This window comes from Archocentrus centrarchus, chromosome 3 (assembly GCF_007364275.1).
Source record: "Archocentrus centrarchus isolate MPI-CPG fArcCen1 chromosome 3, fArcCen1, whole genome shotgun sequence".
Taxonomy (NCBI): Eukaryota; Metazoa; Chordata; class Actinopteri; order Cichliformes; family Cichlidae; genus Archocentrus; species Archocentrus centrarchus.
In genome coordinates this window covers 18,541,471-18,568,796 of record NC_044348.1, presented here as the reverse complement: position 1 = coordinate 18,568,796, position 27,326 = coordinate 18,541,471, and the positions used below count along the sequence as shown (strand labels likewise).

The 27,326-nt window shown below is 39.4% G+C and overlaps 1 protein-coding gene and 1 long non-coding RNA gene across 3 annotated transcripts; both read left to right on the top strand.

The window, feature by feature from the left end:
• The first annotated feature begins 77 nt into the window (after positions 1-77).
• kif7 (kinesin family member 7) lies at positions 78-12,906 on the top strand. Of its 2 annotated transcripts, XM_030757624.1 has the most exons (20): positions 78-188; positions 2,476-2,868; positions 3,021-3,218; positions 3,357-3,756; positions 3,849-4,196; positions 4,851-5,043; positions 5,163-5,330; positions 5,559-5,717; positions 5,876-6,015; positions 6,178-6,284; positions 6,924-7,064; positions 7,160-7,365; positions 7,559-7,756; positions 8,776-8,901; positions 9,009-9,185; positions 9,265-9,480; positions 9,697-9,903; positions 11,402-11,600; positions 11,790-11,951; positions 12,187-12,581. In XM_030757624.1, exons 2-20 carry the CDS (start codon positions 2,538-2,540, stop codon positions 12,579-12,581), a joined length of 4,071 nt encoding a protein of 1,356 aa, XP_030613484.1. In that variant the 5' UTR covers positions 78-188; positions 2,476-2,537. The 2 variants fall into 2 exon arrangements, with proteins under 2 accessions (XP_030613484.1, XP_030613492.1); XM_030757632.1 differs by lacking the exon at positions 78-188 and having other exon boundaries at positions 2,538-2,868; positions 12,187-12,906.
• Positions 12,907-17,801: 4,895 nt separating this feature from the next.
• On the top strand, positions 17,802-25,235 carry LOC115801140 (uncharacterized). The gene is made up of 2 exons (XR_004021716.1): positions 17,802-17,936; positions 24,712-25,235. It is a non-coding gene; the product is annotated as an uncharacterized LOC115801140 (long non-coding RNA).
• The last annotated feature ends 2,091 nt before the right edge of the window (positions 25,236-27,326 follow it).

Here is a 27,326-nt window from a genome sequence, read left to right as displayed (position 1 = left end):
CGTGTACAGTGGACTGCTGAGACGTTGTCGCCTCTCAGCCTTTGCTTTGCTCCTGCAGACCCCAAAAATTCAGGCCAAAGCTTCAGGCTCCTCCCCCGGACTGCCCCTCAGCTTCCATTCTCCCAAAAAAAAAAAAAAAAAAAGAGAGCATTATCCTGAATCCATGTTACAACTTCTGCTGCGTTAAAGTAAGTGGTGATGACTGTTTAATGCTTGTGAAAACTATAGGTGTACGCCGTTTAACGTTACGCATTTCTAACGGGGAAGGCCGAGCTGGTATATCACGTTATCAGCGTTATCCACCCTCATCCTCAAGTTTTTGATGTTGTTTAGACTGTCAGCTAACTTTAGCTTAGCTGAAGTGAATCTGGGAAACAAGCAGCGTTACGAACATGTGAACTTTCGGAAGCAGTGTGAAAAATTGAAAGCGACAATTTTTTTTCCTCCTTAATAAAGGTAGCACATTCTTGTTTTTTCTTTCTCTTTTTTGTAACCCTCTACAAATCGAGCTAGCGTTACCCTGCTAACTTGGGAAACAAGTTAACTGCGCCGTGATTGCTTCTAGATTCTAGGTTTTCTTTACTCTAAACTGGTTGGTGTGCATGAAAGGCCGATAACGTAACTTCTAAAGTCGCTGATATAACTTTAGTCTTGGTTGGTTGGGTTAAAAATGCAGTAACGTCACGCTACTTAACCCACATAATAATAAAAGCTGATCCACAACGCAGCACCCACTATTTTAAACTGTTTAGGACTTTAACTGTGTAACTACTGTGTCGTTAGCATACAGCTATAATTAACCAGTAAATATACGAAGTTTTTAGAGTACAATGCCCAGACTTATCCAAGTAATAATAATGCATCCTCGAAGGGGCTTCAATGCGAAGATGTAAACGTATATTTTGAATTAGATGATGGTATATATTTTCAGTAACACTACAACTTTGGGAGATGTATACTGTGTTTAAAGGCTCACAACCAAAACCTATTTTAAACTGCAAATATCTAATAATGATTTTGAGTTCGTTTAGCTGAAAAATGTTGTTTGTTTTTTGTTTTTTACTATAGTTTTTTTTTTTCACACGTTTGCTTTTGTTGTTCTTTTCATGTTTGTGCTCTGGCCTTATAAATGATCAAAAAGTCAACTCAAAGGTAGCCTGCCTCTGTGTAAATATATGTGCAAAAGGCATTTGATTGAAGTGTTGCCTTAACTGAGAAAGAAGTGGCCTTGTAATTATATATTCAAGCTTAAGGCAAGTTAATATTACTACATACAGTATAGAGTGATTTTACAATTTTGTTTACACAGCAGCATCTGTCTCTAGTTATGGCACTGGTGAATTCTTAGGTTGGGTTTGATCTTGATTTGCTGATCATCAGCAAGTGTGAGAACCTCTAAAAACAGCAGAAGATTTTGGAGTTTGCTGGTCTGGAGCACTCATGTGTGTCTTAACACAATGCCACAATCTTCTCAGGAGTGGACATCCCAGCAAATTCACCCGAAGGTCAGACTGTGTAATGCTCGGAGAAATTGCAAAAAAAAAAAAAAAAGAGCTACATCCCAGACTCCACAGGCCTCAGTAAACATGTTAAAGTTCAGGACAGAGCAATTGTCGGCTTGTTTGGAGGGGTTTCCAGGAGAAAGCTTCTCTCTAAAAAGAAAATGGCACCACAGCTTAGGTTTGCAAAGTTGCATCTTAATAAACCACAAAATTTCTGGAACAATGTCCTTTGGACAGATGAGACCAAAGTGGAGATGTTTGGCTGTAATACGCAGTGATGCTTTGGGTGAAAAACAAACAGCACATCCGCACAAACACCTCATACCAGCTGTCAAGCACAGTGGTGGAGGTGTGATGATTCGGGCTTGTTTTGCAGCCAAAGTATACCAAAGTATTCTAGAGTCAAATGTGAGGGCATCAGTCTGACAGATAAAGTTTGGTCCAAACTGGGTCATGCAACAGGACAATGATCCCAAGCACAGCAGAAAATCTCCAATAGAAAGGTTGAAAAAGAAAATCAAGGTGATGCGGTGGTCCAGTCAAAGTCCAGACCTCAAACTGATTGAAATGCTGTGGTGGGACTTGAATAGAGTTGTGCATTAATGAAAGCAAACAAACCTCAATGAACTGAAGGAATGTTGTAAAGAAAAGTGGTCCAAATATTCCTTCGCAATACTGTGAGAGACTGATAAAGTTATACAGAAAACAATTACTTCAAGTTATTGCTGCTAAAAGTGGTCCTGTTTTTCACAGGACTCTATGCAGTCTGTTCTTTTTTATATAGTAGTTGCAAATAGTGATATAAATTATTGTATTATCCAAATCACTCCATGGATGGCTGTAAATAGAAACAATTAGTTTGTTATCTTACACTGTCAGGTGCATCCTCATTTATTACCTTATAGCATGTTCAGAAAGGTAACATGAGATGTTGATCAAGTCTTTGTTGATAAATGATTTCTGTTCTCTCTAGGGGCCCAAAGATGATCAATACATAACAGCAGAACCGAGAGGAGCTGTAGCGTTGGAGAAGAAATGTCTCCCAAAGTGCCTACTGGCCAAGGCAGAGGGGAGTATTCTGCCGTGCAAGTGGCTGTCCGAGTGCGTCCCCTGCTGCCTAAAGAGCTTCTACACTGCCACGAAAGCTGTATCACCGTGGATCCTGAGTTGTGTAGGGTTACGCTGGGTCATGACCGACACTTTCTTTGCGACTTCCTATTTGAGGAAACTTGCAATCAGGAGGAGGTTTATTCTGTGTCTGTCCAACCGCTCATAGATTCCTTCTTCCAAGGTTTCAATGCCACAGTCTTTGCATATGGACAGACAGGGTCAGGCAAGACTTATACCATTGGGGAAGCTAATATTTGTAAGTTTGTTTGTGTTTTTTTTTTTCTTTTAAAATACAAATTGTGTTTTCTTGCTGTGATTTATTTATTTTGCATGGGATACGTACCTTTGATTAATCAGATTTTACATTAAAATAATTAATGCTATCATATGTTTTAACTATATTTTTAGGTTCCTTTAGCGATGAGGAACAGGGCATCATCCCCAGGGCGGTTGCAGATATCTTCAAGCTGCTAGATGAAAATGACCTCACAGACTTCTCTGTCCGAGTCTCCTATCTCGAGGTTTACAAAGAGGAGTTCAAGGATTTGCTGGAAGTTGAGACTGCCAGCAAGGACATCCACATCCGGGAGGATAAATGCAACATTGGTAAAGATTAAGCAGCCTTAATTGTTTCTAAGCATGTCTTTGGGTAGTGATATTAAATAGTATGCAGAAATATTATTTAAAGAGGATTTGTTTACGTATTTATTTTCATTTTACTTTTTTGTCTGTGTGACTTTGTAGTTTTGTGCGGTATAAAGGAATGTGAAGTGGAGGGTCTTGATGAGGTGCTGAGTTTACTGGAGTCTGGAAACACAGCCAGGCACACTGGTGCAACCCAGATGAATCCAAATTCCAGCAGGTCCCACACCATTTTTACTGTGTACATGGACCAACGTCGGGGAAGCTCTCGCCTTTATGGGACTTCTGGAAGTTCTGGACCACAAATGTTGTCTTCCAAGTTCCACTTTGTTGATCTGGCAGGGTCAGAGCGCATCTTAAGGACAGGAAACACTGGAGAGAGACTGAAGGAGAGTATCCAGATCAACAGCGGTCTTTTAGCTCTGGGAAATGTTATTGGGGCACTGGGGGATGCCAAGAGGAAAGGCTCTCACATACCATACAGAGATTCTAAAATTACAAGGTAAGTTGTAATAAGTCAATTTGGACTTTTAGCATTACCAAACTAACTAAAATGTTGTTTTCTGATACTTTAATTGTCTTTCTTTCAACTAGGATACTAAAAGATTCTTTGGGAGGAAATTCAAAAACCCTGATGATTGCCTGCATCAGTCCATCTTCCTCAGATTTTGATGAGAGCCTGAATACACTAAACTATGCTACAAGGGCAAGAAACATTCAGAACCGTGCTACAGTTAACTACAAGCGTGAGCCAGATCGTGTGGAAGGGCTGGAGCAACAAATCAAGGCCCTTCGCAGAGCCCTCGAAAACCGCCAACGTTCAGAGACCCGCATAATCTCTCACGCTGATCCAAACAGGAGACCTCGGCTTGGAGAGGGAGAGATAAGCAGACTGCAAGTCCAGAGCGCTCACTATAGGACCTGCACAGACACTGCTTACAGGTTAAAGAACATTTATCAATGGGATTTGATTTAGTCTGCATTATTTAATCTGCGCTGTAAGATTTGGACACCCAGTTTAACCTACCATTATAATTTATCTGCTCTAGATCTCTCTACAGAAAAGTGTCCAGTCAGTCAAAGCCAAGAATCTCAGCTGAGCACAAAAACAGCAATGACACAATCAAGAATAATAATATTGGAGTTTCCAATATTTCCAGTGTTTATCTTAACTTCACTGTGTGTCTCTCAAAACTGTTTGAAAATCCAGTTTATTGAACCTGTTTTTAATGCATAAACTAAAAACAGGCAATGGTAATGATTATGATTATCATTATGATTATGATAATTTGCAACTGTGCTATAAGTGAGTGTTTTTCTGTTTGCATCATTACTAGACAACAATAATAGACACAGTTTGACATCTTCAAGATAAAAATTCATAGAAAATAAACAAAGAGATCAGTGAAATATAAAAGTGAGTGAGTGAGTGAGATGTATAAAGCTGTAAAGATATATATTTTAAAAAGTGTCAAATGTCAGTGATGTAGTGACTTTGTATTTAGGTATCATTTATATTTTTGGCTCCATTTTCATAGGTACTCTGAAGCTTTAGTGTTTACTCCTTTAATTTCTGTGCTGCTGGTGGGGTCACAGGTTGCTGCGGGAGCTGCTGAGTGAAGGGGCTCTAACTACAGAACAGAGTCTGAGAGTGAAGGAGTGGCTTTGTTCAGTGGAGGAGGAGCGAAGTGGGTTGACCACGGCTTCCGGGCCAGACAGCGGTATTGAGAACATCTCCACTGAGGACAGTGCTGGCTTGAGGAGGAGTAGGCCTTCTGTAAGGAACCAGGTGTGTCTCTTTCACTCTCTAAATTAATTATTAAATCTCAAGTAATTTTTTAAGAGTAATTTTTTAACATATTTAGCAATGGAATGCATATATGTTTATAATTATGACTTATCACTCAGGACACAGGAGCTGTGGAAGAGCGGTGGAGCCATGACCCCGAAAGTGAAAAAGATGGAGAGAAAGACGATACTATTGCACATCTTCAGTCACAGATCCAGCGGTTAGAGAGGGAGAACACCGACTTTCTAGCAGCTCTGGAGGATGCTATGGAGCAATACAAGCAGCAAGTTAGACGAAGTTTAATTCTTAGATTATTTTTCCATTAGAGCAGAATCTCATAATTATGATCAACTTAATAGTTTTTTTTTTAATTTATTTTTTGTTGTTGTCACCACAAGGCTGACCCTACTGACCTGCGCCTGAGCTGTGTCAACACTTTATCATACTGATCTTTCAGATCATATCTGGCCTTAGATGATGTGATATTGATTTTTATTGTCTTCTTACTGCCTCAGAGTGATAAACTGCAGGAGCAGCAGGACCTGATAGCAGATCTACAGTGTCAGCTCTGTACTGCAGGACTGATGGGCCTGAGTCTTAACATGAGGCTGCGGCCACACACTGCCCCTATGGGCTCCATGCAGCACAGTCAGAATGGAGGCACCTGCAGACAGGTAACCAGCTAGTTTTTTAGTTGCAAAACAAGAATGGAAAAATCTGTTTAAGATGCATAGAAAAGGCTAACTTTTAAATTTGGACATCCTTTTACAGAGTCAGATTCCTCTCTTTGCAGTTTTTATAGCTGTAGATCTGTGTGTTTGTGTGACTGCAGGTCAGTCCAGTGGGATACCTCAGTAATGGGCCTTACACTGATCAGGATGGGAAACTGTACGAGGAGCAGGAGAACTCAGGTGGAGCAGAAATGCATCACAGGGAAAAAGAGGGCTGTCATTTTGGCCAAGAGCGATCCAAGTATGTTGTTTCTATAGAATCTAAATGATTGAAAATTTTTAATAAAAAGCTGATACACCACAGTCTGGCCATTCATGTCAATTAACCTTTCGCAGTGTCATTGCACCTGTGCTTATGTTATTTGTGAATTGTGTGTACTGTAATACCTGTGATTTGTGTCAGGCAGGTGAATCTGACTTGGACCAAGCGGGACATGCAGTCAGGAGGATTACCAACTGCTGGCAAAGGGCTGGAGCCAGACCAGCACCCCTGTTTAGCCAGAAAAGCATGTAAGTTTAACAACTTGCTCACTAACAAGATTTCTCTGGATGCTCAGAATTAATGTAATAGAGCATTGACGGGGATGCTGAATATATTTTCTGGTTTTTTTTTTTTTTTTTTGGTCTTATATTTGTCCAACTTCAGTAGTGGAACATTAATTTATTTGCTTCCAAATCTTTACAGAAACACTGAATTGTTTTAACACAAATCAAGTTTGATTTATTCAGTACAGTCATACAGTCAGAAACACTTGTTGCCACAGAAGCGTCAGGCAATCTTTTATGATCCATTTTTGATTTGTTACCATTGCTTTTCTGTGTTGATTTGCAGTGTATCCATTTTCTGTGTGTGGCATGCATAGAAAGTTAATTAAGTGAATTACAGAGACACCAACCTTATGTGGAATGATAATTTCTTTTTGTATTGTCCTGTAGATTCTTTTTTCAGATGTTACATATTGAACTTGTAGTTACAGTGTGACCACAGACTTGTAAAACCTTCATGACATGCTTTTGTTGCCTGGTTTAAGTCTCTTTTCTGTTTCTATATTACACCCAACTTATGCTTGCGTTGAGTCTAAGCTCTGTCCCTTTCCTTGTTATACCACTCCACCAACCTCCTGTGTTCACTTTCAAATTTCTCTGTAGCCAACTCCAGTAGTGGGGAAAGTCTGAAAAGCTTTGAAGGCGTTTCAGAGTGGGGACTACTTCAGGCACAACAGAAGATCAGGGAGCTCTCTGTCACCATTCGCATGAAAGAAGAACTCATTAAGGAGCTTGTCAAAACAGGTAGCAATTTAGAGTTCATCGCCCTTCTTTTGCTGTGTCCTTTCTGAATAAATGTCCTCTTGTGTGTTTTCGTAAATCAATTGTTTGTTTTTAAGGTAAGGACGCACAGGCGCTGAACAAGCAGTACAGCCATAAGATCACAGCACTGGAGAGTGAAGCTGTGCAGGCTCGACAGGAGCTGCAGGAGGCCCAGCGGCAGCTGCAGGATCTAGAGAGGCAAGAGAGAGAGATCAGCGCCGCAGACAAGACCAGAGCTCAGGAATGTCGCAGGAAGATAGCTGCTGCTCAGAGCAAAGTTCAGGTTTGACTCCAAGCTTCTGTATTCATGCACCGCAAAGAGTTCACAGTGTTGCTCTATTGTGTGTTGTCTGGAATAATGTATTGTGTAGGTGAGATGCTTTTAAAGGCTATGTTCTCGCTGGATGACCACTTCCTGATTTTTAAACATGGCCTGTAAACTTCTAAAAGTGAAAATATTTCTGGTTAAATATTAGGTATTGAGTCAGCGTCAGAGGGACACGGCCCGTCTTGCCAACCTTCCTGCCCAGAGTGAACGGCGTGTGTTAGAGCTGGAGAGAAGTGTCCAGTCTATGAGACAGCAGCAGGAGCAGCTGCAAAAGCGACTGCGCCAGGAAAGTCAGCAGAAGCGTCGTCTGGAGAACGAAATGCAGCAGAGAACTCACAGAGTCAAGGTACTTCTGATTGGCATTGTTTTGTTTTTGTTTGTTTGTTTGTTTGTTTTATATTTGTAATTAAGCAAGCAATTTCCAATTTTTTTGCCTAATTTAAACTAAAAATATAAATTCATGTCAGATGATGCTGCAGTTTCAGCTAAGGTTGGGTAATTAATCCAGTTTTAATTTCAATTTTGATTTTGTCTTCCAGTGAATATGGAAACAGTTTAATCCAGATTAAACAGCTACTCTTTTACTTTAACTTTGACTGAGAAGCTCTTATTTTTAGTTCAGCTGTTTTGAAGAAAACACCCGCAGCAAATGTTCCACAAAAAAAAAAAAACTTTAACGTTGGCCACAACTCAAGAACGGTGTGACCTAGGATGTTCAAATTCACACCATAGATGCATCTACTAAAAATCTCAAGTTTGAATCTTGGCAACCTTGACTTAAAGGTCAGAGGTCAAGTGTTCTGAAAATCTTGTGAACGTGTTAATTCAAATGAGTTCACCTACATTGTTCAAATTCACACCATAGATGCATGTTCTAAAAATCTTGGATGAGTTTGAATCTGCAAACTTGACCTCAAGATAAAGGTCAGTTTTTCTGAAAGTCTTGTGAATAAAATACCTCCAGAATGATCTCACCTACAATGTTCAAATGCATACTGTTCAAACTAGACCCACCAAACTTCTTTGTCCCCAGCTACACCCACAGACATCCCGCAGTGGAGGTAGGGTGGCATGGATTAGTGGTTGCTCTTGCAACAAAGGTTTTATGGTCAAAAACATCTCCTCTCCCACAAGATGAACCTGTGTCCGCCATCGCTTTTGAATTTGTATTTATTGGCTTTTTATTTGAATTATATGTAAATAGTTTTTAGTCATATTGTATCCAATATTAAAACATAAAACACTAAAACATAAGTAAGGGCCAAATGCATTCATTTATTTTTGTAAGTGGTAGTTTTCTTCTATCCTTGCAGTGTGATGGTGCAAAAATGTGAATGTCATGATATTTTCTTACAATTATCCCAGGAACTTGAAATAAAGAATGAGCAGCAGCAGAAGATCCTGAAGATAAAGACTGAAGCGATCGCAGCGTTCCAGAGGCAGAGACGCAGTGGCAGTAATGGCTCTGTCATCTCATTAGAAGAGCAACAGGTGCAACAAAAATGAGATGCAGTGGTCGTGTATAACCTTACAGTACCTAGAAATACTGCTACTGTCTTATTAATGTATATTTTGTGTCTCAACTCCCCCGTGAGCAGAAGATTGAGGAACAAAAGCGCTGGCTGGATGAGGAGATGGAGCGGATACTAGAACAGAGGAGAGGACTGGAAGATCTGGAGGGAGAGCTGACAAAAAGAGAGGAAATCCTGGCCAAGAAAGAAGCCTTGCTACAGGAACGCAGTGGTTTGGAGACCAAGAGGCTCCGCTCCAGTCAGGTATTAACACAAACAATTCAGTTAGTTGGCACAGGAAAGTTACAGTTGCTGAGTTTTCTTTTATTCATCTTTCCTCCAGGCCCTAAGTAAAGATTTGGTGATGCTTACCGGGCGCATTGAATCACTCGAGCAAGAGTTGAGTGAGAGGAATGGTCTCCTTCGCAGTAGCAGTGCTCAGGACTCCCAGCAGATCCGCCAAGAGATCTCCAACCTACGTCAAGAGAAAGATTCACTGCTTAAACAACGAGTTGAGCTGGACGATAAACTGCGGCAGGGTAACCTCCTCTCACCCGAGGTCAGATATTACTCTGGGGTTCAAGCACTTTAATGTGATTCTAATTATTAGCACGCCTTAGATTCATATTTTGCTGTGCAACAAACTTGTGCTGAATACACACAATAATAGAAAGTCTAAATAACAACAATGTTGAAAGCACTAGTTTTAACTGGAAAATGAATGGTACATGAATATGGCTGTTCAAATCTTCATGAAACATTCTGATGTCACCAGGAGGAGCGAACCCTCTTCCAACTGGATGAGGCAATTGAGGCTCTGGATGCAGCTATTGAGTACAAGAATGAAGCCATCACTCAAAGACAGAGACAGCTTAGGGCTTCTGCCAGCATGCTCTCCCAGTGGGAAATGAACCTCATGGCCAAGCTCAGTTACTTGTCTGCCTCTGAGACTAGAGCTCTGCTGTGCAAGTACTTTGACAAGGTATGTGAGACACTTGATATTGACCAAACAGAATAAATAACTAAAAGCTAATAAAGCAAAGAGAGAAATTTACCATGTCATAAACTCAGTCTGATTAGTTTGTGACCATGCTCTTCCTGAGTATGTCCTGTCTTTCACATTTAACATTCCTATACCTGTGTTGGCATAAATGCTTGGAAATGCATGCTTCTGCCTTTTAAAAAAATAGTAGCTACCAGGCTGAACTGCATCTCTTTAGAAGAGAAACTCTTTAGGAATTAAGTCCGGCATATATCCATGTTGATGACTGTCTCTGGGGATTTGGCCTGATGTGCCAAAGAAATGATAGCTATTGAGGAAGATGAATGCAGGACATACACTCACCAGACACTTTATTAGGTGCACCTTGCTAACACTGTGTTGGACCCCCCTTTTACCTTAATAACAGACTTAATTCTACATGGCATCAAGTCAACACGGCGCTGACAACATTCCTTGGAGATTTTGGTCCATATTGACATGAAAGCATCACAAGGTTTAGATTTGTTGGCTGCGTATCCATGATGTGAATCTCCCATTTCACCCACATCCCAAAAGTGCTCTATGAGATTTAGATCTGGTGACTGTGGAGGCCATTTGAGTACAGTGAAGTCATGTGAAGAAACTAGTTTGAGATGATTTGAGCTTTGTGACATGGTGTATTATTTTGCTGGAAGTAGCCATCAGAATATAGGTACACTGTGGTCATAAAGTGTGTCTGTCTTCACAATATGGTGTGGGGGATACTGGTTAGTAACAATTACAGCACCAGCAGCAGCCTGAACAGTTAATAGAAGGCAGGATTGATCTATGTTTTTATGCTGTTCCGAATGTTGCAGCAGAAATCGAGACTCGTGAGACAATCCTCTTTTGTCCAACTTTTGGTGAGCCCATGTGAATTATAGCCTCAGTTTCCTGTTGTTAGCTGACAGGACTGGCACCCATTTGCTTCAAGGTTCAGCATGTTGTGCGTTCAGAGATACTGTTTTGCATACCTTGATTATAGTGAGTGGTTGTTTGAGTCACTCTTGCCTTTCTATGAGCTTGAAGCAGTCTGGTCATTATCCACCTGATGAACAAGGCATTTTCATCCTGAGATCTGCTGCTCACTGGATATTTTATCTTTTTTGGACCATTCTCTGTAAACCCTAGAGATGTTTGTGTGGGAAAATCCCAGCAGATCAGCAGTTTCTGAAATATTCAGACCTACCTGCCTGACACAAACAACCATGCCACATTCAAAGTCACTTAAATCACCTTTCTTCCTCATGCTGATGCTTGGTGTGAACTTCGGCAGGTCACCTTAACCGTGTCTACATGCATAAATGCATTGAGTTGCTGCTATGTGATTACCTGATTAGATATTTGTGTTAACAAGCAGTTGAACAGGTGTACCTAATAAAGTGACTAGTGACTTTGGACTGCGTCTAGACTCTCCAATACGTAGGCTGAAGAGTGCTTGTGTGCACATTTTCTGCAGGTGGTGTCTCTGCGTGAGGAGGAACGTAAGCTGCAACTTGCCCTAGCTGAGCTCGAGATGCAACTAGATGAGCAGCAGAGGCTGGTGCAGTGGTTGGAAAATGCCCTCGATCGCACACAACTCGACACAGATCGCCGGCTTACACAGCAGCAGAAGGAACATGAGAGGAGTGTGCAGCTCTTACTGCAGCAGTGTCGAGGTGAGAATCACATGGAGCTTTCACTGTGCTTGCACCAGTCACAATTTATTGTGGCCTAAATAGTCTCATACACTGGATATATTTAAGGTTCTCAGGTAGAGTATAAATTAAAGTTGATGGTGTTTCTTTAATTTTCTTTATATCTTTTTTTTATATATTCATACATTGTTTACCTTCTTATCCCAACAGAACAAATGGATGAGGGCCTGTTAGGGCGGCAGCGGCAGTATGAGGGATGGATCCTCAACCTCAGCAGGGAACTGAACCATTACAAGGCGGCTAATCTGGAACTAAACAACAAACTGAGGGAACTCTGCGGGTCCGCCAGTCAACCAAAAGAGCATCCTAAAGGTACATAAGTATTTATTTTTGACATAATTATAATAATCATTTTGTAGGACTAGCAGCAGGAGACTTCAATTCAAATGTTCCTGTTGCTTGATAACCACAACATATAAACAGTAACACTAAAACTATAACTTTAAATCTTTTTGTAACTATCTCAGTTGAATCTGATTATTTATTCTGTGTTAAAAATAATGTATTCCTGCACTAATAAGCATCCTGTTGACATACTGTCTTTCAGTCGTGTCATCTGATAGTAAGCCTGTGAATGTTGGCAGCATGGAAAAGCTTCCCCGTTGCCCTGACGACAGCTCAGGAGGCAGAGGGGCGGGGCAGCTGGACAGACCTTCCAAGTCTAGGGAGGAAATGCGGGAGCTGGTTAACACCCCTCTCCCATCCACATGGAGGCGCTCTTCTCTCCCGACAGAGGAACCTGCCGTCATGGAGGAGCTGTGGCTTCAGGTGGCTGGGGACGGCCCTGTTAAGCGTGTAGGTCAAACTGCTGTGGGGTCTTGGAGTGGGCCGACATCCCTGCCTGTGGTTAAATCTCGCAGAGAGTCTCGTCGCTCCAGCCTCAACATTGGACCACTGACCTCAAACAATGTATTAATTGACGTACGAAAGAACCCCGTCTGAAAGTACATTTAATATGTAACTCAAGACCATTTGCATGTATTTTTGCTCTGTGTTTGATCAAAGACTTTGTTGCTTTGTCAGTCTTTTAGCTTTTTTTATGTGAATTTTGTACTTTAAATATTGAACACCCACTGATTCTATACAAAGCACTTTCCACTAAGTTTATTTTCTACCATACAGATGGTAGCTATGTGGTCTTATAATGTGGCTCATTTGCATCAGTGCAAAGTTAGTGTTTATCTTTCTCTTATCATGTAGTTTTTTGACCTTCCTGAATATTTTATATTAAAAGGTTTTGCCTTCTATGCTCATGTTTCTTGTTATCTTTTGTACTGAATTCACAAAAGATAACAGATCTGTATGCCCAGATCCATAATGTGGCTTTAATTACTGGGGAGCGGGTGATGTGTGTGATGTGATCATTTGCAGAGTTTCAGTCATGATTTAGGGTCCATCGTAGCTCATGAACAGCACTAGTGAAGGTTACCAATGATCTTATGGCCTCTGACACTGGACTCGTCTCTGTGCTTGTCCTGATAGACCTCAGTGCAGCATTCAATACCACTAATCACATTTTCCTACAAAGACTAGTGGAAACCTTTGGCATTAAATGAAGATTATTCATCACAAAAAATAGAGTTCCACAGGGTTCTGTGCCGGGACTCATGCTTTTATATTAAAGATGCTTCTATTAGGTAATGTAATGACCTGCAATTTTCTATTTCTATTCAGACAAAACTGATGTTATTGTACTTTGCCCTGAAAATCTGAGATACTGTACTCACACTGCAGGGTATACTTGTCCTCTGGTAGCACAATGAGGAATCTTGGACACTTTGTTTTCAGACTGCAGGCTTACTTGTGGTTCCTAGAGTTTCCAAAAGTAGAATGAAAGGCAAAGCCTTCAGCTGTCAGACCTCTGTCCTATGAAAGCGTTTCCCAGTTTGGATTCAGGAGACAGACACCCTCTCCAGTGTTAAGATTGGCCTTAAAACTTTCCCTTTTGAAAAAGCTCAGAGAGGTGGATCAGGTGATCCTGAAGCATCCCTTAGTTATGCTGCCATGGCTCAGGCTCCTGGGGGTTTCCATGATGCACTGAGTATTTCTTCTTCACCCACATTTTTCACTCCCCATGTGTTTTTATGCAAGTACATGAATTGCATGTCATAAAAGTTTGTCCGCTATGTCTTAGTTTATGTTTTGTCCTGTTGGCTCTCCTGTTTTTCCCTTCTGTTTCCCCCAGATGGCTTCTCCTGCCTCAACCTGGTTCTGCCAGATGTTCCTTCTGGTTAAAAGGGAGTTCTTCCTTTCCACTATCACCAAGTGCTTGCTTATACAGTATCATTTGATAGTTGGAGTTTTCTTTCTAATATTGTAAGATCTTTAACTTGCAGTATAAAGTGCTTTGAGGTGGCTTTTGTTGTGAATTTTCCCGATATAGTAAATAATTGAGGTGTAGCTCTTCTTTCAGGACTTCTGAAACAATAATTTTGGAGTGATGATAATAGTTTCTAAATGGTTAATCAATGGATGGATGTTAGTACAACTGTTGTTGATAAAGCAATAATTTATTTTTTTTAATTAGAATTATCTGCAGCTGATTTGATGACAGAAAGCCCAGCTTCCAGGTAGAGCTGTCCTTTGTTTTGTGCTTTTGAAAGACGCTAAACAAATAAACATTACACTGCATTATTATTATTATACACTGCCAAAAAGTACACATCTGTTTACAGTGGAACATGAGACTTAAATACAACAGTCTGGAGACCTGTGTCTTCAGGTGCCAAGTCAAAAGTGTCAAGACAGATTTCTGTCGTATCAGAGAAAATTAAGCCCAGTGGTTCAGTATTGTCATTCACGTTATTCTTCCATTTCCCTTATAAAATATACTTTTTCATGAACACAATTCCTATTTCTCCTGTTAGATACGGAGGTGGAGACAAACAGTGAAGACAGTGCAGCATATCTGTGACATGGGAGACAAAACTAGACACTAGAAGGCAGTATAACCTCAGACATGTGACCTGAACATTTCTGCACTTTTTCCAGGTCTCATCTCTGAGGATCATTTCCTCCTATAGGGTCAGAAACTTGGATTCTTTGTAAAGTCACTGACTTTAAAGAGAGAGAGAGAGAGAAAATATATACATTAGAATGTGTTTATGTTGTGTTACTGACTTTGGCCAGTCCAAAAGCAACAAGCAATGAATCAATGGAAAAGACCTCAATATAAAATAATCTAATTATTAATAATTAGGAGTCAAATATTTAATCTAAAATCAGATTCGTACTCATTCTACCTCCAAAACTATTTAGCTCAAAATCTGAGTTGGTCTGAAAGACTCTTTCCTGCATTCTCTTATCACTCTTTCCAGTTTTTGTATTTTTGAGAAGTGATGCAATAAGAAAAGTTGTGCAACCTATTTTTTTCCTCTGAACTTAAGGACCTCTAAGTGAGATGTAAGAAGTGAGGGTTTCTGCACTGTCTCTATATTTTTTTCCTACCAGGCACAAATGGAGATACTGGCACATTTGCAGCATTGGGTTATAAAGTTTTTCAGTCAATTATTGGTTTCTTTATAGATTAATGAAAATGTGTAAAGGTTAAATAAAGAGGGGGGGGGGGGGGACACATGTAGATAGAGGTGGGTATTGCTCATGTGTGTGCCACTGTGATGTTAATTTTTTTTTTTTTTTTTTTTTTTTTTGCTACCGCTGGGAGGCACTAAAGTCGGAAATTGTCCAGATCTGTTTGGAGACTTTAATTACTGGGAAGCAGGTGATAATCAATTACCTCTGTTTGCAACAGAAAAAAAGGATTGTGTGTGAGAGCGCTTGTGGTCTGATTCCAGGGTGTCGGAAATAGTTTCTTGTTTTCATCAACACATCTTAAAAACGAGGGGGAAAAAAGCAAAGGAAAGAATAAATAGTACAGTATCGTTGGTGTTAACTGGGGACAGTAACCGTTTGTTTGTAGGAGCAATACGCCTATAACAAGCTGAGCCTTTGAGCTGCTGATAATTATAGAGATAAAATAAGCTGAGAGTCATTAGAACTAAAATAATAACACTTATATGAATGATTATAGTAATAATAATAACTGAATTTTTAATCTTTAGCTATTAATTATGTTTTTTTTACATTAATTTTTCATTTTTTTAATTGGTTTGGTTTAAAACGCCTGAAGTTTCCACTTCTCACGGATTCAAAGTTAAAAGTGTGTAACAACGATGTAATGTTCTCCAAAAACACGCACGCACACACGGAGGGAGAGTTTGCGATTGGTTATCGGCAACTTGCCGTCTGTGTGACGTCAGCAAAAGGAGGAGGAAGTATTGAGAAAAAAAGCCGGAGAGGAGGTGAGAGGAGAGTACCGAAGTGTCTGTCAAGGGACACATCGCAGCTTCAGGACCGCGGAGTGATGCTCGCATTTGGACGCGGCGGATGAAAAGGCTCGTTTGCGTGGCAGAGCATCTCGCTCCTCCCGTTGGTCTCACGGAGATCACGGCGCTGACCCGGGAACGTCCTGATCTCGGATACAAACGCACTGTACGACAAGGATGTCTCATCCACAGCCGTCCGCGCAGCCTCGGCAGATGGCGTGGGATTTATCGATTTGATCCACGCGCTCACCTATTTGTCGAGCCGAGGCTGTACAGAAACTCATTTCCATGTTCTGCACATCTGGAGCCCGAATGATGCTCCGCTGGCTGGTCCCTCTTTGCCACATGTGGATGTTTTAGTCTCCGCGAAAGCAGGAGGCATCTTGAAAAGTGAGTCTTTGGGTTCCAGTGGTCTTGATTAGTTTCCACAGATCAGACAATCTTCACGCGTGTGTCACCAAATGCACCTCGTTCTTAGCGTGTAGATGCACTGGCCTGATATTATGCACCTTTAGGATTATAGCGGGCGTTTATTTAACGTGATATATTGAAGTCCACCGTCAAACCCATGACCAGTAGATAAATATGTATGCTTTTTATAACTAGTTTAACTAAGAACAACGTTAGAATCGTGCATGAGTAAACCTAAGACTTAACTTATATAACAAGGACAAAATATTTGTTGTGACAGTGAAGCCCTGGGTATACAGGCCTACTCTGTTCAACCAGGAGTCTCTCACACATCGTCCAAGCCAATAAAGGCAACTTAACACCAATATTGCGAGATTTATTAATGTGTTAATTGAAATTAATAAACCCACAGTAGAAACTGCTGTCTGTTGCTCTCAGAATATTTTTAAATTATATATATTTATATATGTATAAAAAGTGGTGATATTTGTATGCGTTAGAAAGTGACGCACGCCTTTGTCAGTGCATCTATTTCCCAATTAAAACTACTGACGTCAGACGTACCGGGGGAAAACGTGAGGTCATCATGAGGTTGATTTGAGTCAAATATTTAGCTAATAATTTAAAAATAGATATAACTATAAAACGCAATGATTTACATTGTTAACACTTAAAGGATTTTTTAAAAACTTTGACAGGTTAATCACTTACCAAAGCAGTAGTGGCACCATAATAATACCTATAATAACAATAATAACAATTCATCATGTGTAGCTGTAAAATTAACCAAAGGCTGATAAAAATAATAATCCATCCATCCATTATCATATTAATTAGTTCATAGTGTTTAGCATATATATTTGACAGATTCATTAGGCGAAATATTGCTGTGGAAGATGGGCTCTAATGAAAGACTTTATGTGGGGCTGATTAAAATGTTAAAACATGGAGTTTTCTTACTGATGATCTGACAGTTTGTTTGCAAACCGTGAGAAGCAGTACAGAAATCAAAAATGTTCACACAGACTAGACTACATGTAACTGTGAAGTCACACTGTGAAGTGCAACAGGAACTGCTACTGTGCAGTTTATCACCCCACACCTTTTTTTCATATGTATTTATGCACTTAGCCCATTGCCTAGAACCTAGAACTGAGTGTCACAGTGACTGACAGACTGCTGAGATTAAAATGGGTTCATTGGGTTCGGAAAAGTTATGGAGATTTGGATTTGACATATCTGATTTTATTTATTTATTTTGAAAAAACTGAAATCACCATCTGATGTTGTTGAAGTGATCAATGAAACATGCAGCTAAACATGCATAAACACATTAACCATTGTCTTTGTTCCCAGGGAGCCTCGGACTTACCTTTTGCTGTGGCTAACAACGGAGCCTGTTCCTGTCTTTGGTTATCTAGCTGTATGAGTGTTAATCATGCATCATAAAGCTAGATAACCGAAAGTAGGAATGACCTCCAGATCCTCAGCTTCTTTACTTTATGTGAATAAAAAGAAAGAAAGAAAATCTCCAACTCAGGAGGACATGTTGTGTTTTCAGGTAGGTTATGTGTGTGTGTTAGTTTTATTAAATGAACTGAACCTTTGCCGAGACTCTTTATGGAAATACATTCACCATGATTTTGCTAATTGATGATTTTCAATGAAAGATGCCTCCACATTCCTTCTTATTTGTGAGTATTTGTTGCTTTTCATTTGAAGATATTCTGAATATACTGGCATTTTGAATCATTGATCAGAAAAAGACTGACACAATGAAGACACTGTTTTAGGTTTTTAGGGAAATTAAGTTGCAAAGATTAAGTGAATAATTTATCAGTTAACTGAATAATCTGTTTTCAGCCAGTCAAAATGAGACAGTTGTTTTTTGTTGAACCTTTTCAAGCACCAATAATTATCAGCAGTCCCACGATCAAATGCACCTAATCCCAGAAACAAAACACATTTCTTCTAATAAGTTTTAACACTGAACTCTTAACTTTTCTGGAGAATGCTTTTGGGTAGCCTAGAAATAATGATCACACAGTTTCACTTCAATATTTATGAAAGTTAAAAACTGAAAGAAGCCCCTGTTGAATATGAATGTTCAAATAAACAGGAATCTTCCTGTCACACACCTCTGTCAGAAACCGACTGATTTCTTCGAATAATATTTGGTGTTTTCACTTCAAATCTAAAACATTATTTTTTACCTCATGTCATGTTTGTATTGCTGTGATTAAAAGAAACTTGAACAAGTATAGTTAGAATGTATTTCACCCCCATTAGAAATGAAATGCAAGTCATGCTTTTTGTTTGGGAAAAATCTTATTACATTTAATTTTTTTAACTTTCAGATTCCAGCTTAATACTAAAAAAAAAAAATTAAAGCTGAATGCAGTTTAGCTCCATTAAATATCATCATGACTAGATACTGCAGATTGTCTCCCTTTGGCAAGCTGCGTATTTTACACATCACAGCATGAATCCCATAAATCCCCTAAAGTTTTACCAACTGCAAAATTTCCAGGTCCCAAAACTGGTCAGAACTGTTAAGCTGCAGGAGAAAAATCACAAGTATCAGCTTATGTCTTTCACAGGGATAGGACCCCCTTTGAATTTTTTAAAAACACAGTTATTACTAAGGAATTTCACTGACTTCTAAATGCAACACCTCCTTCTTTGATTAAAGTATGAGAGGATGTTTGTAGCATTCTGGGAATCATCTAGATGGAGTTTTTCTGCTGCCTTTAAAATGCACGTGTTAGCACAAAGCATGGCCTCATTAATGTAGTCCATCATTAGCTGTCCATCAGATACAAATCACTGCTGTCTTTACACCTTCCTGTCTTAACTGTCACCTCTGGTGTGCTCTCACTTAATGGAGATGTACCTAATCAGTGCGGTCACATTTCTGTGGCCTTTTGAAGGTCATTCTGTGAATCACTGTACTTCTAACCGCTACTGTAATTGAACAGAGAGTGAATAAGTCATTGATTCAGTAGGTGAAAAATCTCATGACATTTGATCATATTGAACCTGTGGGAACCTCGCGTCTCTGTGCCTCCACAAGTGGTGAAACAATTAAAACTAGTAAAAATCCAAACACGTGTATCAAGTTTATAGAAGTTAAACATAAAGGAGAAAAACTAAAGCCTCAGTTTAAGTAACTGTAGCTTACCATAAATTAGTATGCATAACACTAAAAAAAAAACACATGTTCATACACCATTTTCTAAACTTCTGACATTTTAAAGTTATTATAATTGCTAAGAGTGATTGCCTGTCACCTCCTTGTATATAACTCTTTCCACATAAAAGCTAGTCAGCAAAAATAAAATGTTTAAAATTAAATATGTGGAATTTCTTTGTGTTTCTGTATATTGCATGTATTTGTTTGGCCTGCTTTAAAAACAAATCCCTCACTTAAAATACTCCAGAATATTGTCAGATTACATTTGCAGTTTCTAGCTTCATAATAATTATTTTAAAATCAAGTAGAGATAGAACTTTTTCTGACATCTGCAGATAGAGAATTAGAAACCAAAACGCCAAGTACTCGAGTTGAAAATGTCTTGTTTAGGTAAAATCCTTTAACCCATTAGCCCGTAATAACGGATCCATTCATTATTTTAGCTTTTTCTATTTTTAGTTTGTATAATATACAAAAACATGACTTTTTTCCCCCCTAGAAAATAAAACACTGATTCACGTTTTCGTTTCAGAAAGAATGATTATTTATAAAGGAGTCAGAGGGCTGAAGCAAGACGGGAGTTTCATATTTTAAAATGAACTTTTGGCCCCTTTAATTTAAAAAAAAAAAAAAAAAGATATGGCTGAAGCTGATGGGCTAATGAACATTTAGTGATGGGCAAAAAACACACTTCCTTCTCTTACCTCCTTGTTAACCCAAACCCAAATGCTGCATTCATTGATGTTTTTTTTTTTCTTTTTTAACCTTCCTTCTTCTAACTCACTGTTTTCAGATATTTTTAAACGCTTCCTCCCGCCTCCTGTTTCCTGTCGTGATGGTGATGAACGGAGAAAGATTCATGTTAGGCCCGGGTTTAACTCGAGGTCCATCAGTGTGGTGACCTACATATAATTTAATAGTGTGTGGTCTATATCATCAAAAAAGGAAAACAGCCTTGGTAATAACTTTTTACAAATGTAGCTCTTAAAAACGATTTATTTATTTCTTTTAAATGACAGTGATGAACCCGAGAGAATAACCCGCGCACAGCGCGGCGCGTCTTGCAGAAAAATCTTTATTCCACCTTAGAGAACTCTGTTGGTCTCTGGTAGACCACGGCATGCAGGATAAAAAAAATGTGCAAAAGATGTAAAATAAAGAAAACAATCACGCAGTTCTAGCAGATAATGAGTAGGACGCAGACAAGCTCTGCATATTAACATAATTGCACCAAAAGTGGGAGCAAAGCGAGCAGGCCCATTTAAAGGCGCAGCACCACCTATCGAGTCCACCCAACAATACAAAGACAGAAGGATTCTAAAAATGTTAAGATAATTTTATATTTAGACCATTCGAGTCGAATTTTATTGTCATTAAATATAAATTGCAATAAATAATAATAATAATAATAATAATGCTAAATGAAAGGTAATCTAAAATTATGTTGTTTCTAGATGCTTACACCCCCCCCCACCACCACCACTATTTTAGATTTTTTTTTTAGAAAGAACCAAACATCACCAATAACATAACAATAATTTTTTATAGGTTGATTTTTTTTTTTCTGTAATGCCACCATACTGGGTTTGATAGCTAGAGGCCATGGCTTAAACAAATAAAAGGGGAACTGTTCCTTTATTACAAATTGACATTGAGCTGGATGGATAAGGGTTAGTGCAAAGCTGGATAATTATAAGCGCTCGTACACCAGAATACTGTATGACTACCAGCATACTGTAATGCTTTAAATCCCACTTATTAGCATTTCATAAAGCATTTAGTTCTCATTCAGATTTTTCTGTTTGGATGTTTATTTAAAAATTAAATTAATGCATGAGGATCATACTGGGATGAATGTGCTTTGGGGTCCAGAAAACAGTGAGACATTTTGAAGGCAGGGAGTTATGACATCATGTTTGATTATCTCTTTGTAGCCAGTCTGCACAATAACTGTCTAGTGAATTCAAAAATATTTAGTAATTCCTGAAATGTATTTTAAGGAAAAAGCACTGTTTGACTGTACTCAGAAGTATAATGGACAAACACAAAAAGCCTTAATGTGCACCTGTGTGTATGTACATACAAGTGCAGTCTTTAGGTTGGTGCTGGGCAGTGCAGCTGCAGGAGACCTGTTGGCCTGTTGGTAAATAGTGACCGGAGTCCACATTATAATTCTGATCATGACTTCTCTCCACAATGGCTGCTTTCACAAAGGTCCACCACTTCTTTTTTTCTCCCCTAACATTGTATATTTGAGAGGCTGCTGCAGTAAACCCTGAGGTGGGAACAACGGTCCAGACTAGACAGCAGCAGATGCTTGCATTAGCACAGCAGCCATAACAGTGTCTCCAGGAGAAGTTGTCCTTTTGTCTTCCCACCTCTTTATGCCTGTCACTGACTTTCACACTGTGAGCATATAGATGTGTTTTAATGTGTTGTCTCACGCCCGAACTAATGTGAATCACAAAGAATATGGCCATGTGTCAAGAAGAAATGATGCTTTTTGAACTATTCTTCATTTACAATTATGAAGAAAATTATGAAGAGAAAAAACTACCTAACCTGACTACACTTACCACCAAACACATAACACACTCTGAATATTGTAAAAAATAATAATAAAAAAAAAGCTTTATATTGCTGATTTAAATCTGCATAGATTGCACCAATTCATTGCAGAAATGTGTCAGCTCGCAGCATCAGGAAAAGAATAAGGGACAGAGACGCAAATGAAGAAACATACTGGACTCCATCTTTGTTGTTAGGGAGGCTGGATGAAGTGAAAAAAGCCTATATGAGTTGGCACATTTAGTTTGTCTTTGGGGACTTGGATGATCAGTATATTGGTTGATCAGTTTATGTTGCCATGTGTCAAAATCAATATTCAAATACAATATTCAGATCAGACTCTGATTAGCTCTGTCTCAGATAGATGTGCTTGTTTGTTAAGTGAGGATGGCTGTGAGAGCGATGCTTTCATTGCCAGGCCTCACATTAGTGGAACCTTCTTTTGTGTATTGCAAGACCTTCCTCTCAGCAGTGCAAAGCTTTATCGAAGAAGATTTTTTTAATGGGGAAATGAGCCTGTTCCAAATGAGTCTCATATCTCAGTACCTGTGTAGAGTAAGGAAGATGATCAGCTCTCCTGAAGGCAGCACATTGTATGTTTTACATCTCTGCAGCCCCCATTCCTCCCGCAAGGATACCGCAGCTGCGATCCAGTCTTAATCTGGGGATAAACACGATTATCCTGCTATGGCTTGTTCTTGGCTTTGTAACAGCGACAGGGGACCTTTCACAGCTCGTTTTTTTCCCATGGTCGAGTGGGTCTGAGCAGCTAAGACCCCTGATGTGGACCAGTCGTCGTTTATCAGCTGTAGGCTGGAGCAAACAATCACCCTGCACTGATTCTAAGGCAACAAGATGTTGAAAACTTTAGCCATGTATTTATAGAGCTGCAGTTCCTAACAGAGCATCCTGCTCCTGTCCTGATATGTTAAAAGCATATAGTTTTATAATTAGAGAACTCATGTTTTTCAGCATGTTACATAAAGTATCCGTGTGTATATGAAGTAATGCCACCAGAGTACTCCTATACTGTTAACTGTTAATAATAGGCACTAGTTCCTATTTTATTATAACATTTACTTTATATTATTTCTTGTTTTATGTTATTTTATTTACAAGAGAGCAATTTGTAGTGCTATAATTGCAGCTGAGCATAACAAATAAAAATCCCGATTAGGCTTCTTGTCATATGCAATATATGCACCAATCTTATAATTATTACAACTACCTAATAAATATCTTACTAAGAATTAAACATTTGTTAATTTGCTATTTGAAATATATACCGAGTATGTTATTTTACTAAATCAAAGAGCAAACTCTCTCAGGAGTGGATTTCCATTCTCTCCTGCCAGTCATCATTTGATTGTCAGTCAAGTTCAAGTTCACCAGGGTAGAAATGTCTCGACTCTTCATTCACCCCTCTCGTTCATCCCCCAGGCTCCCTCCCTCTCCCCTGTTCTCCTGCTCTGCGGTGACTGCATGGTGTTATTATGACACAGGGGCTGTGGTGTTGTTATGGCAGCAGGCTGGATGGCCCGGCTATGTGCTGGTGAAAAAGACAGCCTCTCAGAGAGAGAGAGAGAGAGACAGCGAGACACCCCCCCCCCCTCAAACAGCTGGGCACAGTTGCCCCCCTCCAGCTGCCCCCTCAGGCCTTTCAAACACCACCCAGACCCTGGGAACACCAAGAATTTCACATTCATCATCCATCACACACTCCCTCCACTCCCCTCTCAACCTTCTCCCACTTTTCCTCCCCAACCAACTCCGAACTCTGTTACGCATCAATTCATCCATCCAGTATTTAAAATACTGCTTCACCTTCATGCAGAGGGATGCCCCCCCCCCCCCCCCCCACACACACACACACACACAAACAGATACAGCTTTACAGTGAAATCAAGTAAAGATTTTTAGATTTTAAAAAATGGAACCTCAAATGTGAAGCTGATACTTGAGCATATTTTCACACTTAGTTGCTCAGTGTGTGTGTGTGTGTGTGTGTGTGTGTGTGTGTGTGTGTGTGTGTGTGTGTGCCTAGGAGAACAAGGGAAAGATTTTGTTGAGGTCTCATTCAACTTTGAGCATGAAAGGCTGATCATTTGCATAAACTGCATGCTGTCTGAGGGGTTTGGGGGTGGCAGCCATACAGAGAAAAGATATAAGAGAACATGAAAAAAAAAGAGCACAATCCTGCATTGTGGGACTGCAGGAGGAAAGAAGGGGTTTGAATAAGAGAGAGGGTGAAAATTGGCAGAGAAAGGACTTTACCATGTCTCCCAGTGGGATTAAATTGTCCAGGAGCCTCTTTATATATAATTTGGTGAATCTGGCAGCAGCATGGCCACAGGGCTGAATTCAGTCTGCTCCTACACTGAGCCCCCCCTCTCAAACTTCATTTGAAAGGAGTTACATATATGCTGAGATGACACAACCAGTTAAATGAGAGGGGTTCACTTGACATTATTTTATCTCATTACTATATATCCACACACAGTGTTTTTTGTTTATGTAATGTTAAATTATAGCCGATGTTGGTTTGCTCATGTTTTTTTTTTCTTTATTGTCATAGAAAAGGATCATAGTGGTGCTGGAGCCGTCAAGCTGTGGAGAATCAAGGGTCAATGTGAGGAATGTGTCTCCACAACTGGGCTCAAAGTTTGCTGTCCCCACATGCAAACAGAGCTGTGCACAGATTTCACTTCAGACTGACTGTAAATAAAATGTGTTCTCGCCTCTTCAGCATATGAACAGATACATCACAGAGATGCATGCTTTTTCTTATTTTAGAAAATAAGCTAAAACATGTACAAAAATGTGAAATGTTTTTTTATTACAATGTCATTTTATTTTTATTTTTGCATGCAATTTTGTCCAAGAAGGTTATTGCCAAACTTGATTTTTTTTGTCTTTGTATTTCATCTTTTTTTTAATGATTTGTTCATGAATCAAACCAATAAACGTGTAATGTAAACTTTCTTCGGCAGGTAGTTATCTCATCTGTTTAACTGACGTTTGTTAAAAACGCCATTTGCGAACATCTTAGCAAAGTGACTGAAACCTCTTTATTTAATAATTTAAAAAAAGACTCAGAAATGAGATGGCTCTGTCATTATTATTAAAGTACTTAGAAATCTTCATAAAGGCCGTTCTCGGTCAGCACCTTGGACAGAGGCAGACTGAAAACAAGCGATGCACGCACGGAGCATGAAGAGATGACAAATATGGAGTTAATCGGGGTTTTTTTTTTTTTTTTTTTTTTTTGTTTGTTTATTAAATCGATAATTGATGCAAATATGGCCATTTCGTTGATGACGTATACTCTACAGCAAGTTTAAAATCGGCCTCCGACCCCTGCAGTCTTTTTGATCATGAGCTCTAACAGGTCAAATAAATGCAATCCAGCTGCGGATGACAGCGGAATACAGACTTCAACATGTTGCCCTTCATCTAACTGTTGCTTTGCTGGAGATTAAATTAACCCGAGGTCCCGAGAGCGACTGCTGCTGGACAGAGGGTCTTGGCCTTTTTACTCTCCTGGGAGACAACTTGACCCGGCACAAGCCGACGGGCGGACACGTGCGTTTTCTTCCGGCGACTGGTTAGACCTCACATCGTGGTTAGCAACGTTTGAGCCATTTCCTCCATTGCTCTTCCAGTGTTTAATCAATGATGCTGGTGTTATATTTGACCCCGCCTTTTTAAGTGAAGTCATCAGTCACTCAGACAGAGCTGACCCGAGGATGAGCTGCAGTCTGCAGGTGTTCTCTGTCATGGCACTCAGTGTATATTCATTCATTAATTCTGCTCAGATGTTCTACTAGTTGGCACATCTAGATGGATGTGGTCTGTTTTCATTAGGAGCCACTGAGGATCATACATGTATTACTCACTAAAGCTGAGTAATGAATTTTCATGCCATACTAAAGAGAAGAAAGCGCACATTTATGAGCTCTTATTCTATTTATTATGACATTTCCACCTATTTCACTGATTCGAAACTAAAAATCTGGATGATAGGTGGCAATTTCTGTGAGACAGGACTGAATTTAAATGGTTTGTCAGGGCTGTCACTTTGTATGATTACATTTAAGGGGGAAAAAAGCATTCCCCTCAGCAAGCAAGAAGAAAGATGTTTAAAGTAAACTCAGATGTAGTTGCTCATCCTCATGAAAGATGAGTAGATAACTGTGGTCTAGGTTTGTGTCTGTGGAGGTCTGCAGATGATTGTCCAGTCATTTATATCTTCCAACTCAGTGAGCTTTAGGTCTTGTTCCACTCGTTTACATGAGAATAGAATCTGGTCCTGTGAAGTTCCCCAACCTATTGACCCATCTCCCCAGCAATGAATGGCAGTGCTTTGAGGCTCCCCAGCCTCTCAAACAGGCTTTAAGCATGCTTTAAGTCCCAATCATGGTAATTTAATATATCTTAAGCCTCTGCCTGTTTTGCTGAAGCCCCTTTGTTTGTTTTAGTCATTCTCTGCTTCTCACCTCATCAGTGCTACTCAACGGCAAATTTAAGGAGCTGCTGTGGTACTACAAGTTCCCTATTAGCAGCAAAATAAGCCTTAGCTTCAAATGATTAGAATTTTTTTTTTCTTGTTCAGACTTTTGATTTTGGTTAAAAAAAAAAAGAGGGAAATTGCAAATTCCCACCACAATGGCTAGCTAAAGAACAAGGAGGTGAAAGAGTCTATCTATTCATTTATCATATTTAAAAGTAAGTATAATTTCTTCTGTGGCTTGAATTTTTATTTTGTAGGAACAAATATTTGACTGCATTTCAGTGAACTTGGGGGTCACTGATGATATATCTTTGGTAAATGCTGTCACAGCAGATATTGGTTTATCGCCTCAGCTGATAAAATTTAGACATAAACAAACTACTGACTACAACTTAAAACTCATGTATAAATGTGTCCAACATATCCTGTGACAAGCAAATATTAGGTATCACAATGAGAGCTGAAGTGCTTCTACAGGTTAGATCACAACTTTTTAGACAATTCTTGAATAAATCTCAATAAATAAGACCTTGTAACATCTACTAATATTCATTAATATGCATCTAGTATAAATATTACAGTAGTATAGTGTTAAAGAGGCTTCTGCAACTGTATTATAATTGCATAAATAACTGGGCACATGATCAATTCTAAGTGCTGACGCTGATATAAACTAACTG

Bases quoted from the DNA above. Each gene is read 5' to 3' on its own strand.
- kif7 (XM_030757632.1), top strand. From the start codon at position 2,538: ATGTCTCCCAAAGTGCCTACTGGCCAAGGCAGAGGGGAGTATTCTGCC. The intron at 6,285-6,923 runs GTAAGTTTAACA...ATTTCTCTGTAG, and splicing joins CTGTTTAGCCAGAAAAGCAT to CCAACTCCAGTAGTGGGGAA. The intron at 11,601-11,789 runs GTGAGAATCACA...TTATCCCAACAG, and splicing joins CTTACTGCAGCAGTGTCGAG to AACAAATGGATGAGGGCCTG.